Raw genomic sequence first — 16412 nt, forward strand, 5'->3', positions numbered from 1 at the left:
AGAGCGGATAGTTTAGTCTAAAAACGATCGGTAGCATTGTTAGCTGCATGCTAACGTCAATGGAATTTGCCATTATAACAGTATAGCATTGTGGCTAGAAGCTAACGTTAGCTCACGCTACTTAGCCAGCACCAAACTGATGATATCGGGAGCTATCAGTGGTTAGATAACATTAGAGACAACGCTGTGTGTATTAAACAAAGGTGAATAGATGACTGGGCCATTTTGTTTAATGCTTGTTAAGTTGAAAGAGGAGCTTTGAGCTAACAGGGTTTGATAGCTAACACTAGCTCATGTCAGTGGCGGCTCTACCACTAGGGGCGCTAGGGCGCCGACCCACCTGCTGGCCAGCTGCTGTTAAATCAGAGAAGAAGACAATAAAACTTTTTCGTTTTTGTGTTTTATAGCCCTATAAATAATATAAACATGTTTAAAATTAACAATATTTACTCATTTTAAGTATGTTTGTATTTCCAATGCACAATATAACGTTATTATCTAAATTAAAAAAACATCGTTTTCCAGAGCAGGAAGTGACATCACGTTTTTTTTTTTTTTTTTTTTTTTGTATTTCTCGGCCCGGGCTATACGCGACAGCGCTCTGAGTGCGCGTCACAGTTTGATCGCTGTCTCCGTCACAGCCAATCAGTGCATACGGCGTTGTGCGTTGAAATATGACTATTATGTTGGAATCCGAGCGCGATTTGAAGCGGTCTAGAAAGCAGCGTGAACTTCCGTGAGAATTTCCATAGCCGCATTTCGCGGAGACGCTCTCTGATTGGCCGACGCCAGTATTTTTTTCCATGGCAGAATTTCACAGAGACGATCTCTGATTGGCCGAATCCAATTTCTAATGTTCCAATTCTAGCTTCTAGCTTGGTTCCTGGTACTAGGACTGTTGTTTGTCTTAGAGCGTGCCGTGCCGTGACTGCAAGTTCTTTAGACTGTTAAGCTTAGGCACTCTTTCAAAGTTGGTTAAGGTTAGAGTTTGTCTTAGAGCATGGCGATAGAACGCCAGGTAGTTTGCAGTCTGTTCGAGCGGAAATGGACAAAGGAATGTACTTGTTGAGTGTTGTGCTAACGTCGACGAGCTCAGCTGAGCTAACACTTGGCTAACAAGCTATATGGCGGATTATACACGTTTATCAAGCTCTCCTGCCCTGGACGTTTCAACTAAACAGTGAGTCTCTCTCTCTCTCTCTCTAACGTTAGTAGTACTAGGCTGGTGCGGGCTAACTGGCTATCGTTCTGGCAGCTAACGTTAGTAGTACTAGGCTGGTGCGGGCTAACTGGCTATCGTTCTGGGAGCTAACATTAGTAGTACTAGGCTATCGTTCCGTGATTTGTTTACTTGGTAACACGGGTTGCTAAGGAATTTAGGTTCGAGGTTGAAGAAATCTCTCTCTCTCTCTCTCTCTCTCTCTCTCTCTCTCTCTCTCTCTCTCTCTCTCTCTGCTTAACGTTAACGTTTGTAAATAGTTTTTTTAGGAGCAGTACTACTGCTGGCCATTCATGAAGCGAGACATTGCTGATTGTTTATTTATCGATGGCTCATTGATTTAACTACTGCAGCTCTCTCGGATTGAAAATACGTGGATTATGGCTTGTTCAATATCGTCTATGTTTGAATGAATGAATGAATGAGAACTTTATTAACAGATTGCAGAATGGGTACAATACAGTACGGCTCAATACACACAATTGTTAAGGGGATGCAGACCAGAGAAAGACGTTTGTCTTGTTTACATCAGGGTCCCAGATTTTCGATTCATATCGATAGTTTAATAGCTAGCCTTGGCTCGTTTAACAATATGCAAAATATGTGTACAGCCCTGTACTCATACTGAAGTTATTCTTGGTATATAATAGGTCTGATTGTGTAACGAATCGATTCCACGTCGCGCTGTGTGTGAGAGAGAGAAGGAGAGAGGGAGAGATCTGCCTGTGTTTGTAGACGGGCGAGTTTTGTTTCTAACTTTTCTATTTATATATTGTGTTTCAAGTTGTGAATTAGAGTCTAGACTATACTTTATTTGACTGGTTGTGTGTTGTTGTAGTAACAGCTGAGCGACTCGTTCATAAGAGCCGATTCATTGCCGTGAGCGTGAGTCGAATCGCTCACGTCTTGCCATGAGTGTTGCGTGGTACTGTACTGTACATGTTTGCATTTTGCTAAATGTTTGGTATAGCGCCCCTAGTGGCGAAGTACCCACCGGCCGCCACTGGCTCATGTTATCCAGTGGCAGTGCCAATCGGTAATGCTAGCAGAATGAATGGATGTAAACTTTCTTTAACATATTGCATATGGGTACAATACAATACGGCTCAATACAAACAATTGTTAAGGGAATGCAGACTGTTGTAGCTTGGACTGGGGTCCTTATAACAATAACTTGACAACACATAGTAGCTGCAGCTATTTGGTTTGGGACAGCTCTCTGTCACCGGAAGGGCACGCAGATGGTATCTACTGCGCATGGGCGTTTTCGCAACAACGGCTCCGTGCTGACTACACGCTGTTGTCTGCGCGTTTTTTAGCGTTTCTCCAAAACGCAAACACAATTTTGCGTTTCAGCCGTATCCACAAAAAAAAGCCAAAAAACGCATTTCTGTGTAATAGGGACATGAAACGTATTCAAAAACGTATAAAAAAACGCCACAAATACACTAGTCTAACCATGGCCTTGTGGCCTTTGGTTTAAACTTTATCTATGGGTGTGTCTTCACACCTCTGACTGTGGCTTCTGCCTGTGGCATCTGGCTTAATCAGAGCCACTCCTTTTTTAGCATATGATATAATAAAACATTTCTAGGCCGTATCTTTAGTGTAATGATCTCTATATATCCAGAATTAAAACAGGGTATTAATAAGCTGCAATTTAATACTAAACACTCCATACTTGAGTTAAACTATACCAATAACAGCCTGATTGGCATTCACAGTGATAAATAAACTTAAGACACTTAAAAGAGAAATAGTGAATACAGACTCTATACCCTTATGTATAGATATGTAATATATAATTATAGAGATAATCATATATTGTTATATGCTCCTCCCAATCTAAATGACATTCAAATATACCTTCTAATTTAATAAGTCACATTAATGATCTATATATGTTTTTTCGTTTCTTTATAGAGGTCTTAATCCAATCAAAGCCAAACATTGTTTTTTACTCCAGTTGGAGCATGTCATGATTATTAACATTATCTACTCCTGTCTTTAATTTCAGAGCAGTTTGTGGTTCTGCTCTCCATGGCAGCTGTTCATACACGCTGTAACTTGTCGCTAAGGCTACGTTTAGACGAGCGTTTTGTGAACAGAAACCGCAAAAGTCATCTTGCGGTTTCACTTTTAATTTTACGTTTAGACGAGCGTTTTGGGGTGGAATTCTCCGTGCAGACGACGCTATAACGACGGAGCCCCGCTGTCACACGATTGGCGCATATGTCACATGACGTGCTGTGAAGACCCGCCCTACTCTGCCTCTGATTCGCAGACTGTGGATGGGGAATGTGATTGGGTCAAAGCAGAGTCACTCACAGACAGTGGGTCCACTCACGCCGCGGGACAGATTCTTGTGTATTTAACCCTTTCACTGCCACACGACAGCCGGTTGTGTGATAGTAAAGGGTTAACCTTCTGTCGTGTGGCAGTGAAAGGGTTAAAAGTACTGCCAATGTAGCCTTCAGGTGATCTCCGTTGATATAGTCAGACATACTTGCTTTGTTTACGTCTCGGCTACTGGCGCATACCTGCTACCTGTGACGTAAGCAGTACGCGCGACCAGAGACAACCCTTTCGTCATCGTTTTAACAGATTTATACGGTTTAACAGTTTAGACGAGAGCGCAAAGCTTTTGCGTTTCTAGGAATTCCACCCTGGAAGGTAGTCTCACTTTTTTGCGGTTTCACCCCGTAAAAACGCCGTTTCCGTATAAACAAAAGGCACATCCGCAAAAATGTTTTTGCGGATTCACCTGCTAGCGTTTCCGTCTAAACGGGGCAACATGTGACTTTAGATAATCACACTTCAACTGGCCATTTTCATTGTTGGGCATTGGATTGAATTAACATCTCTTTTGTCTCTTGTTATCTTGATTAACCGCTGTCACAGTCCTGAGAGCATTCTCATGGCCCAAACTGCCCCCTGGCTCTACCAGTAAATAACACACACACACACACACACACACACACACACACACACACACACACACACACACACACCACACACACCACACACACCATCCAGACACCACACACATCACTAACCCTGGCAGCGTTAGTGCCTTGCTCTAGCCATTGAGCTACACATGGAATTGAACCCCTAACCGTTTACACAGTTACCCTACTATTACACAGTAGTAGTAGTACTAATTTATATGTTATGCCCAGTTTAATCACCTGTACATTGTATATTATTACTATTGCACTTTACTGTTACATTTGCAGTTGGACGGCATCTGGCTGGATGCCAAACTTATTTCCGTTGTGCTGTATGATGACAACTACATTTGACTCTAATCTAATCTAACCACCCGCCCCTGTTGTCTCACTCCACCACGGCTCACTCCCAGTGCAGGTCAGCGTAGCCACGCATGCTCCAGCAGTTCCTGTCCGTTTGCATTCAGACACGATACTGCAGGAATTTCCCAGAACCAGTTTGTCAGCTCAGAAACCACACAACACACAGCTGCCACCGTGATGACGACATAATAATAATAACACCTTGTAGAACTGAGAGGCTGCAAGCAAAGTACTAGGGCTGTGTGTTAAATACTTTCGAAGCTTCGTTCAACGGGCGCGGGATTCGAACGGGGGAATACAATTTGAATATATTAAACAAAGAAAAGAAAAACTGGTTAGTTGGCTTATTGGCTAACCTCTCTCCTCTCTATCCTCTCTCTCCTCTCTCCATAGTAGTAGGGCCTAAAAAAAAGAATGGTTTATTTCCGGTTGCCGACCGACCCTGCCGATTTAGGTGCGACCCAATATATTTTATGAGTTTAAAAAGAATATATATATATAAAAAAAATCAAATATCTTTTTATTTATTTTTTTTGAATAAAGTTTTATAGAAATCTTAGTCAAACCTTTAGTATTATTGATATTAAACATGCTGGCAGAGTACATGCATCCATGTTGTTGTGAACATTTTAATTAAATAAAGAAAATTCCCTATCCATAGTCGCCGTGGGAAAGAATACAAAAAAATTTAAATAAATCCCTACCTACCCATGGCCTTAACTGACAACCAACAGGAAACAAACTATATTTTTTGTTATGCCTAGTTGGCTAACCTCTCTCTTATTTGTGGAGATTATAATATTGACCTACTAAAGGTTTCTAAGCACAAGGCTTCAGCAGATTTTCTTGAATTATTGTATGGAAGAGGGTTATATCCACTGATCAGCAAGCCAAGTAGAATAACAGAAACCTCTGCTACATTAATAGATAATATTTTTATTAATAGCTTTAAGGATAACATCATAAGTGGATTAGTCATAAATGATATAAGTGACCACTTACCTGTTTTTGTTACTTTTGATTGTCAATTGAAGAGAACAAAGGAGGAGGATGGGTACAGATATAAAAGGTTAAGAAGGGATGATGCTGTAAACATGTTCAGGAATGATCTTTTGAATGAGGAATGGAAGGGGGTCTATGTAGAAGACGTCAATGCTGCTTACAATACTTTTTTGGATATCTATCGGACACTTTACGATAGGCACTGCCCAATGGTTCAACATAAACAAAGAAGTAATGACAATAGAAAACCATGGATAACAAAGGGGTTAGAGAATGCATGTAAAAAGAAAAACAAACTGTATAGAGATTTTATCAAATGTAGAAAAAAGGCTGCTGAAACTAAATACAAAGTGTATAAGAATAAGTTAGTATTCATTATGAGACGGGCCAAGAAAGATTATTACAATAGATTGTTAGGCGAAAATAAAAATAATATAAAGGGCACATGGGACATTCTAAATAAGGTAATGGGAAATAAATCAGCGTCCATAAAAATGCCTAGCCATTTCATTAGTAATAGTAAGACTATAAAAAACATGAATGAGGTGGTTAATGAATTCAACTCTTTTTTTGTGAATGTGGGGCCAAATTTGGCAGATGCCATTCAAAAACACGATGAACCATTACAGGAAGGATGGAGAGGAGATAGTAAAGTACTGCAGTCTATGTTTTTAGGAAATGTCAGTGAAGCAGAAATCATGTCCATTGTATTAAAGTCAAAGAATAAGACATCCATTGACAGTGATGGGATAGATATGATTATAGTGAAGAAGACAATTGATTGTATAATCAAACCTCTCTGTTATATTTGTAATCTTTCTTTTCAGACAGGTATTTTTCCAGACAGGATGAAGGTAGCAAAAGTGATCCCACTTTACAAAGTAGGAGATAAGCACAGCTTCACTAACTATAGACCAGTGTCATTGCTCTCACAGTTCTCGAAAGTGCTTGAAAAACTGTTTTCGCATAAGTTAGATGGTTTTGTGGAAAAGACTAAACTGCTGAGCGAAAGCCAGTATGGCTTTAGGCAAAACAGATCAACAGCGACTGCCTTAATGAATATTATTGAAGAAATAACAACAGCAACAGATAAAAGGAAATTAACAATAGGGGTGTTTATTGATTTAAAAAAGGCATTTGATACCTTAGATCATAATATTCTAATTTCTAAATTACGTTCATATGGTGTGAGAGGAATGGTTCTTGAATGGTTGAGTAGTTATCTCCACAATAGGCAACAATATGTGCAGTTGGCAGATGTCAAATCTGAGCTCATGAAGATTGAATGTGGGGTACCGCAAGGTTCGGTTTTGGGGCCCAAACTCTTTATTTTATATATTAATGATATTTGTGATGTTTCAAAACTATTACAGTTTGTCTTGTTTGCTGATGATACAAATTTTTTTTGTTCTGGAAATAATTTAAAGGAACTAGCTGAATATATTGTGTATGAAATGACAAAGCTAAAGAAATGGTTTGATGTAAATAAGCTATCACTGAATCTGAAAAAAACTAAATTTATGATTTTTGGCAATCGAAAACTAGATGAAAATATAGTACTGACCATAGATGGAGCTGATATAGAGAGAGTTAATGAATTTCGTTTTCTTGGTGTGATTATGGATGATAAATTAACATGGAAATCGCACATAGCACATGTTAAAAAAAAGATGTCCAAGAGTATTTTTGTTATGAATAAAGTAAAGGATGTGTTAGAGTATGAGGCAATGAGAACACTCTACTGCTCACTCATCTCACCTTATATCAGTTATTGTGTTGAAGTATGGGGGAATACTTATGGGACAAATATAAAACCATTATATATACTACAGAAGAGGGCTGTACGAATCACACATAAAGTGAGTTATCGAGAACACACAAATATATTATTTATTAAATCTAGAATAATTAAACTTGAAGACATGGTTAAGTTTCAAACAATGTTAATTATGTTTAGGGCAAGAAATAATACACTGCCAGAAAAACTACAAAATCTTTTTCATTTAGAAAGTGAGTTTAGTAGGAGAAAATACAATTTTAAACATCAGTTTGCACGTACCACACTTAAACAGATGTGTCCTTCAGTTATTGGTGTAAAGTTATGGAATTCTCTCCATAGCGAGCTTAAGGGATGTAACAGTGTTTATCAATTCAAAAAAATGTATAAAAAAAAAATATTTAGTCAGTATGAAAATCAAAATGTGATCTGAATAGTGAGATATTTTTTTTTCTCTTCTCTTTCTTTTCTTCTTTATTCTTTATCATTATTATTATTATTTAAATTTTTCTTGTTTAACTGTGGATTGTGTTTATTTTATAATGGTATAAATGATTATTTGTGTAAATATGGTTATACGCCGACCATTAAGAAAATACATGTTAGTTTAGGAATAAGGGGCAGGTAATTATAAGATTTATTCTTCTTCCTGCTCCTTTTGTCCATGGAATGGCTATTTATGATTTTTTAATGAAGAAACTATGATTGTATTATTCCATGTGGCAAATAAAAACTCTGAACTGAACTGAACTGAACTCCTCTCTCTCCCCTCTCCTCTCTCCATGGTAGTAGTAGTCAAGTCAAGAGTCAAGAGTTTTATTTGTCACGGCATACGAGTATACAATGAAATGCGGGTGGTCTTGCATCTAGCTAACCTCTCCTCTCTCCATGGTAGTAGTAGTTAGCTAACCTCTCCTCTCCATGGTAGCAGTAGTTAGCTAACCTCTCCTCTCTCCATGGTAGCAGTAGTTAGCTAACCTCTCCTCTCTCCATGGTAGCAGTACTTTAGCTAACCTCTCCTCTCTCCATGGTAGTAGTAGTTAGCTAACCTCTCCCCTCTCCATGGTAGTAGTAGTTAGCTAACCTCTCCTCTCTCCATGGTAGCAGTAGTTAGCTAACCTCTCCTCTCTCCATGGTAGTAGTAGTTAGCTAACCTCTCCTCTCTCCATGGTAGTAGTAGTTAGCTAACCTCTCCTCTCTCCATGGTAGTAGTAGTAGTTAGCTAACCTCTCGTCTCTCCATGGTAGCAGTAGTTAGCTAACCTCTCCTCTCTCCATGGTAGTAGTAGTTAGCTAACCTCTCCTCTCTCCATGGTAGCAGTAGTTAGCTAACCTCTCCTCTCTCCATGGTAGTAGTAGTTAGCTAACCTCTCCTCTCTCCATGGTAGCAGTAGTTAGCTAACCTCTCCTCTCTCCATGGTAGCAGTAGTTAGCTAACCTCTCCTCTCTCCATGGTAGTAGTAGTTAGCTAACCTCTCCTCTCTCCATGGTAGCAGTAGTTGGCTAACCTCTCCTCTCTCCATGGTAGTAGTAGTTAGCTAACCTCTCCTCTCTCCATGGTAGTAGTAGTTAGCTAACCTCTCCTCTCTCCATGGTAGTAGTAGTTAGCTAACCTCTCCTCTCTCCATGGTAGTAGTAATCCCCAGCAATTCTGGAAAGAAATAAATAAACTAGGCCCCAAAAAAACCCAGACAGTCCCAATGGAGATTGTATTGGATAACGGTGAATCATGTTTTGAAACTGAGCAGATTCTGAAAAAGTGGGAAACCGACTATAGTAGTCTGTATGCTTGTAGTAGTCACCCTTTATTTGATGATGGTTTCCTGACAGAAATATGTAAGTTAAAATGTGAGGCCGAACTTGGGATGAGCAATAGCCCTACAGGTTGTGAATTATTAAATAGTGACATTACGTTAGACGAGGTACAGAGTGTAGTGGACAGAGCGAAACTGAAGAAAGCTATGGGTATTGAGGAGTTGTCGAACGAGGTCCTTAAAACTCCCTATCTGCTGAATGTATTACACTGTTTGTATCAAACTTGTTTTAACACAGGCACCATCCCCTCGATATGGAACAAGTCCATTATTAAGCCCATACCCAAATCTGCAAAAGCTGACCCTAGAGTCCCACTAAATTACAGAGGTATTAGTTTGATCAGTACAGTTTATAAATTATACTCAAGTGTTCTTAATAATAGATTAAATAAATACTTAGAATATAATGAAATGTTGGTGGATGAGCAGAATGGGTTTAGGGCTAAGAGAGCTTGTATTGATCATGTTTTTGTTTTATCATCGGTGGTGAGAGCCAGATTGGACGAGGGCAAGAATACATTTGTTTGTTTTGTTGACTTTAAAAAAGCCTTTGACTGGATTAATAGAGAGCTTTTGGACTATAAATTAATCTGTTCTGGTATTGATGGACTATTTTATAAGGCTATCAAAAGCCTGTATAAGGCCCCATCTGCCTGTCTGCAGCTGAATGATGTTAGGACCGGCTGGTTCCCCACACCATTCGGTGTAAAACAGGGAGATGTGCTTTCTCCTACTTTATTCGCCCTTTATGTTAATGACCTGGCGCAAGAAATCAAGCAAGCCAATCTTGGTATTCCAATAGATAATATAATCCTAAGTATTTTATTGTACGCTGATGATATTGTTTTGTTTGCAGAAAATGAAGCAAATTTACAAAACATGTTGAATATTATGAGTTCTTGGTGCATGAAATGGAGACTTGCGATTAACAGTGAAAAACACAGATTATGCACTTTAGGAAAAAACACGAACAGCAGAGTAGTCATAAGTTTCAATTTGGACCAACGCCTCTGATTTACACACATTCTTATAAATATCTTGGTTTTACCTTTAATGAGTACATGTGCTTCATAGAAGGAAGGGAAATAATGTCTGAGTCAGCAGGAAGGGCGCTAGGGGGCGTGTTGAGTAAAATGAAAGTGTGCACTGACCTTGGGTTTTCAACATATACACAATTATTTGATTCAATGGTGGGTTCTGTTTTGTTTTATGCTGCTGGAGTATGGGGTTTTGATGATGCTCCTGAATGTAATGCGATCCAGAACCGGGCCATAAGATACTTTTTAGGAGTCCATAAATACACACCAAAAGGGGCTATAGAAGGGGACATGGGGTGGGATTCTTGCTTGGTCAAGCAAAAGGGTGAAATGGTGAGGTTATGGAACCGCCTGGTCCAGCTGCCAAATGGCAGGGTGACTAAAAAGATTTTTAATTGGGACAGAGCACACGGTCATCCCTGGTCAAGAGAGATGTCTATGATTTTTTCTTCTACTGACTTGAGTATGATTTTTATGAACAATTTGCAGTGTAAGGTTCACATAATTAAAACAAAATTATCAACAATCCATCAGGATAAGTGGAAGGTGGAGATTTTGAAAAAACCTAAACTTAGAAAATATATTGCAATTAAAAATGAGTATTTTACTGAACCTTATGTAATGTTAAACTTAAAGAGAAGACGGAGGTCTCTGTGTGCCCAGTTGAGGTCTGGCACCCTGCCATTGGCTGTGGAAGTGGGTAGATTCCAGGGTAAACCTGAGGAGGAGCGGTTGTGTGTTCTGTGTGATCTGGGAGTGGTGGAGGATGAATATCATTTTGTTTTTTATTGCCCTTTGTACACCACTTTGAGGAGGGCTTTATTTGAAAAAATTCAAATTGCAAACCCAGATTTGTTTTGGCAGTCTGAGAGCTGTATGTTGAGTTGTTTTTTTGTGGAGGACATCTTCGGTTTTGCAGGATTTTTGGAGAAGGCATGGCACCTGAGACAAAACACACTGTATCCTATATAATTGTATTTGAATTCACCTTGTTTTTCTGTTTATTTACATTGAGTACAGCTTGTGTTATATTACGTTTTATTGTATTTTCTTGTATTTTTCTTTTTTTATGGCCATCTTGGTATATGTCATTTGTTAAGTAATTGGTAAAGTATATTATTATATACTTATTGTTATGTGTCTTGTAAGCCCATATGGGCTGGGCATACATCTGTATGTAAGACACGAAAATAAAAAATATCAAATCAAAATCAAATCAAATCAAAGTAGTTGGCTAACCTCTCCCCTCCCCTCCAGGCCGTGTCAGACGTGTTCAGCCAGAGCGTGGAGGCCCTGTGCCGGACGACCTCGCCCCAGGATGCTGCGTTGGCTCCAGAGATGCACCTGATCAGAGCCTCCTTCGCCCTGGGCCTCTACGTCAAGAGGAACCCCCCGGAGCGCCATGACTGCATTCCTCAACAGACGCGTCGGCAACTGGGTGGCTCAGCGAGGGGGATGGGTGAGTCCAGGGGGGGGGGGGGGGGGGTCTCTCAAAGCAGCATTGGTTGTTTTTTGGTGCAGTATCCCTTTAACCTGGGTCCAGCTTCCAGGAAATGTTTTTTTTTAATTCCGGTAAATGAACGATAGAATCACAGAATTTGGAAAAGAGCAGAAGTGCTCTCACCGTTCTTAACCCTTTCACTGCCACACTACCAAACGGTTAACCCTTTCACTGTGACAATACACGGAAGGTTAACCCTTTCACTGCCACACGGCAGCAGGTTAACCCCTTTCACTGCCACACTACAGAAGGTTAACCCTTTACTATCACACTACCGACTACCGGAAAAGGGGCGTGGCGCTCAATGACAGACAATTATGGTAGAATGAAATAAAAAGGTGGAATCAAATAAAATTGAATATGAACAGAAGCATCAATAGAATATAATTATAAAATAAAAATAGGCCAGGGCTGTACAATTGTGCACGTTGTGGTCAAGTATATACACTAATTACAATAAAAAATAGCAATACAGTAGGATGGAATATTGAGCAGTAATGTGCAGAAATGATGAGGTGTGCTGTAAAGGTTATCTGCTGTAAACAATGTTGTGTTTCAACACCCGTGCTCTGCATCTCGTCAGCGGTTTACCTTCCAAACACCTGTTCCAGGTAGATATGTGCAATCAGTGCTGTTTAGACTCTGACCCCCAGACTATAGCCTCGTTACAAAGCCATCACTGGGGTTTGTGGCGATAAACACCCATGAGGTGAACCTGTAGGAAGGCCATCGGGCGCTGCACTGAATGATTAACGTTAGTCTCACTCAGGGGTGTAAAAAAAGTACCCAGAAATGATACTTAAGTGAAAGTATGTGTACCGTCTCAAAATCTTACTCAAGTAAAAGTCAGAGTATCTGGCTAAAAACACACTTGAGTAAAAGTCAAAAAGTAAAGTTAAAAATGTTTTTTCTTGACTGTCTATTCTTCTGATAGCAGGTGTTTAATAAAGCATTACATCACGCGCAGGAGTGGGTTGTGAGAATTAGACCATGCCTAGGTGTGGTGCACGTGGTGTAATGGCTTTTATACAACTGGCACATTCATCCAACCTTATTGCTATACAATAAACACACATGAATTGAAGATTTATTGAAAAAACCATCCGCCAGAAAAAGTAGTTCCCAAACAAAAAGAAGAGAAGTTGCCTCCATGTGGAAGCAGCTCGGAAGTGCATCCAACTGTTCTCAGTAGGACATCCAACAAACTAACACATCCAACTGTAGGCATCCAACAAACTAACACATCCAACTGTCTCTCAACTAAGACATCCAACAAACTAACACATCCAACTGTAGGCATCCAACAAACTAACACATCCAACTGTAGGCATCCAACAAACTAATACATCCAACTGTCTCTCAACTAAGACATCCAACAAACTAACACATCCAACTGTCTTTCAACTAGACATCCAACAAACTAAGACATCCAACTGTTCTCAGTAAGACATCCAACAAACTCACACATCCAACTGTCTTTCAACTAGACATCCAACAAACTAAGACATCCAACTGTCTTTCAACTAGACATCCAACAAACTAAGACATCCAACTGTCATTCAACTAGACGTCCAACAAACTAACACATCCAACTTTTCTTTAGTTTTGAACCTACTTTCTATAGAACTTCATTCTTAGATGCTTCTATAGAAAGTAGGTAAAACAAATTTAAAAAAGTTTTCTTTGCCCTATAGGGGAAAAGGGGGTGGGGGATTTATTTGCCCTATAAGAGTTTTTTTCTTTTTCTTTTTTTTTAAACCTACTTTCTATAGAAAGAGCTGGGAGGTGCGCTGTTTTAAGTGAGCGTGGGTTATTGAATTGATTGATTGATTGATTGATAATTTTATTACTGTCCGCCTTGTTTCCAACTGGTTAAGTTTAGGCACACTTTCGAAGTCGCTCTCTTTCGAAGTTGGTTACGGTTAGAGTTTGGAATCAGGGCTGGTGGTCTATCGCCCTGCTCTAAAGACAAACTCTAACCTTAACCAACTTCGAAAGAGAGCGACTTCGAAAGAGTGCCTAAACTTAACCAGTTGGAAACAAGGCGGACAGTAATAAAATTAGCAATCAATCAATCAATTCAATAGTCCACGCTCACTTAAAACAGTGCACCTCCCAGCTGCTTCTATAGAAAGTAGGTAAAAATAAAAATTTATTTTGCAATCAATCAATCAATTTGCGCGATTTTTATTTTGTTCCACAATGACCCATCAATTACATCATCCAACATTGTTTAAGAAACTAAGACATTCGCCGTGACAGAATCGTTTTTCATTTAGTCTTTATGACCCTATCACCATTATCCTTTCGTAATGTTTCCTGTCCGGCTTGTCCGCCATCTTGCTTTCATTCCTAAAACCACGAACGGCGCATTGATAGTGATGCGGTTGTGGGCGGGTCCTGGGACCAAGAGCGTTGGGTTATGAAAATACCCACGTGTAAGTTGACTGTTTCAGCCAATCAGAATCGAGAAATGTGCATGCCGTTGTATAATCAAAGATCCCCGCTTTCTAGTCTTGCACGAGGACCAATCAGCATGGGTATGGGCGGGTTTCATTTTCCATTGGTGGGGATTTTATTGGCTGTTTTTAAATAAAGTGCGGACGCAGGATTAATAACGTTAACGTTAGTTCGACCAGAGAAACAAATATACTAATTAAAATAGTTGGACCTGCGAGATTTGTACTTTGTAGGTCTGCATTTTAAATGTAAGGAGTAAAAAGTATGTTTTTTTTTCTCTGAATTGTAATTGAGTAAAAGTACAAGTATACAAACCTAATAATACTCGAGTAAAGTACAAATCCCCTAAAAACGGTACTTAAGTATTGTAACAAAGTACAATTACTCAAGTACTTTCCACCCCTGCTCCTGTCACACACCAGCTCAAAGTAAGTGACTCAGGGAGACTCAGACCACGCATGAGATAAAGTGAGTGAGTGAGTGAGTGAGTGAGTGAGTGAGTGAGTGAGTGAGTGAGTGAGTGAGTGAGTGAGTGAGTGAGTGAGTGAGTGAGTGAGTGAGTGAGTGAGTGAGTGAGTGGAGGATGCTGGCAGTGTTTTCGGTGTTGATGGTGTTTATTTGTTCCCTCTCTTTCAGAACGTCGTGGCTGATGACGCGTAGGAGGAATTGGGAACAACTGAAGAGTTTGTTGAAACCAGTTATGAATAAAGACCTCAACCCTTCTCAGGAACATCAAGCCTGCCAAGAACACAAAGAACACACACACACACCTCTCCACACAAACCCCCTCACCCCATTGTTAAGACGAAAGTCTTTCTCTGGTCTGCATCTTCTTAACAATTGTGTGTATTGAGCCGTACTGTATTGTACCCATTCTGCAATCTGTTAAAGGGGAACTATCTTATAAATGGCCTTTTTCAGTGTTTAGCATTGTTTCCTAGCTATATGGACTTATATTAATATGATCTATGTCTCTAATTCTCATATTGGCGCATTCTTCCAATTCTCCTCTCACAATATTCACCCTCACTGAACTGAGTCATCTGAACATGTGCTGATTTGTGATGTCAGAGAGACTCAGCTGCTGAGACTCACACACTCCACACAGTTACCACACAGTGGTTGGAGCCCAGCCTCAAAACGGCTTAAGATCTTGAGGTAGAAAAATGCTGTTTTTGAGTACTTCATTAGAAATACAAAACAATGAATAAAATAAAATAAAAAATTACAGAGGTGTTCCATAGACTCACAGGGATTGTGTAAAAGTGCCCAAATAGTGAAAGAAATAGTAAAATAGTTCCCCTTTAAATAAAATGTTCAATCAATCAAGTCCCGCCCTGATCGACCCACTGTGACGAAACACCGCTGGACTTTATGGAACCGCTGGGCCGTCCGTGACTACGTCCACTATGACATCATCACTTAGGGACCTCTTTGATCTTCCCTCTTCCTATGACATCATCACTTAGGGACCTCTTTGATCTTCCCTCTTCCTCAGGACCAAGGGATCAAACACATTGTTCCATAATACAGTTCAAACACATTGTTCCTATGATATGGTTCTTCATGATGCTGAATAACATGTCCTCAGTGATCTTGTCCTCTACAGCAGGGGTTCCCAACGTTTTCAGGCCGCGACACCCAAAATAACGGTGTCAGAGAGGCGCGACCCCCACTGTCACAGGAGGTGGTTGAAACATGCAAACGTTCACACGCACTAATAAGCATTGGAGGCTATTAACAGTTTCACTATTAATCAGGTTTTATTCTGTTTCGGACATCATCCATAAATGATGACACACCCAGCTTCGCCCTGCGAGAGCCTAGTCAACACACCCAGCTTCGCCCTGTGAGAGCCTAGTCAACACACCCAGCTTCACCCTGTGAGAGCCTAGTCAACACACCCAGCTTCGCCCTGCGAGAGCCTAGTCAACACACCCAGCTTCGCCCTGCGAGAGCCTAGTCAACACACCCAGCTTCACCCTGTGAGAGCCTAGTCAACACACCCAGCTTCGCCCTGCGAGAGCCTAGTCAACACACCCAGCTTCGCCCTGCGAGAGCCTAGTCAACGCACCCAGCTTCACCCTGCGAGAGCCTAGTCAACACACCCAGCTTCGCCCTGTGAGAGCCTAGTCAACACACCCAGCTTCGCCCTGCGAGAGCCTAGTCAACACACCCAGCTTCGCCCTGCGAGAGCCTAGTCAACACACCCAGCTTCGCCCTGCGAGAGCCTAGTCAACACACCCAGCTTCGCCCTGCGAGAGCCTAGTCAACACACCCAGCTTCGCCCTG

At 40.5% G+C, this 16412-nt stretch overlaps 1 protein-coding gene across 3 annotated transcripts in view; it reads left to right on the plus strand.

Moving 5' to 3' along the window:
- The window catches only part of LOC311230181 (pyrin-like), a 32298-nt gene extending 16212 nt beyond the window's left edge, over positions 1 to 16086 (plus strand). For all 3 annotated transcript variants that reach the window (XM_084316381.1, XM_084316383.1, XM_084316382.1), the window contains 2 exons: positions 11417 to 11618; positions 14757 to 16086. In XM_084316381.1, the coding sequence (XP_084172507.1) occupies positions 11417 to 11565 (149 nt within the window). In that variant the 3' untranslated portion in view covers positions 11566 to 11618; positions 14757 to 16086. The remainder of the gene's footprint in view (positions 1 to 11416; positions 11619 to 14756) is intronic.
- The last annotated feature ends 326 nt before the right edge of the window (positions 16087 to 16412 follow it).

The sequence above is a fragment of the Notolepis coatsorum genome (genome assembly GCF_963971535.1).
Source record: "Notolepis coatsorum genome assembly, chromosome: 6".
Taxonomy (NCBI): domain Eukaryota; kingdom Metazoa; phylum Chordata; class Actinopteri; order Aulopiformes; family Paralepididae; genus Notolepis; species Notolepis coatsorum.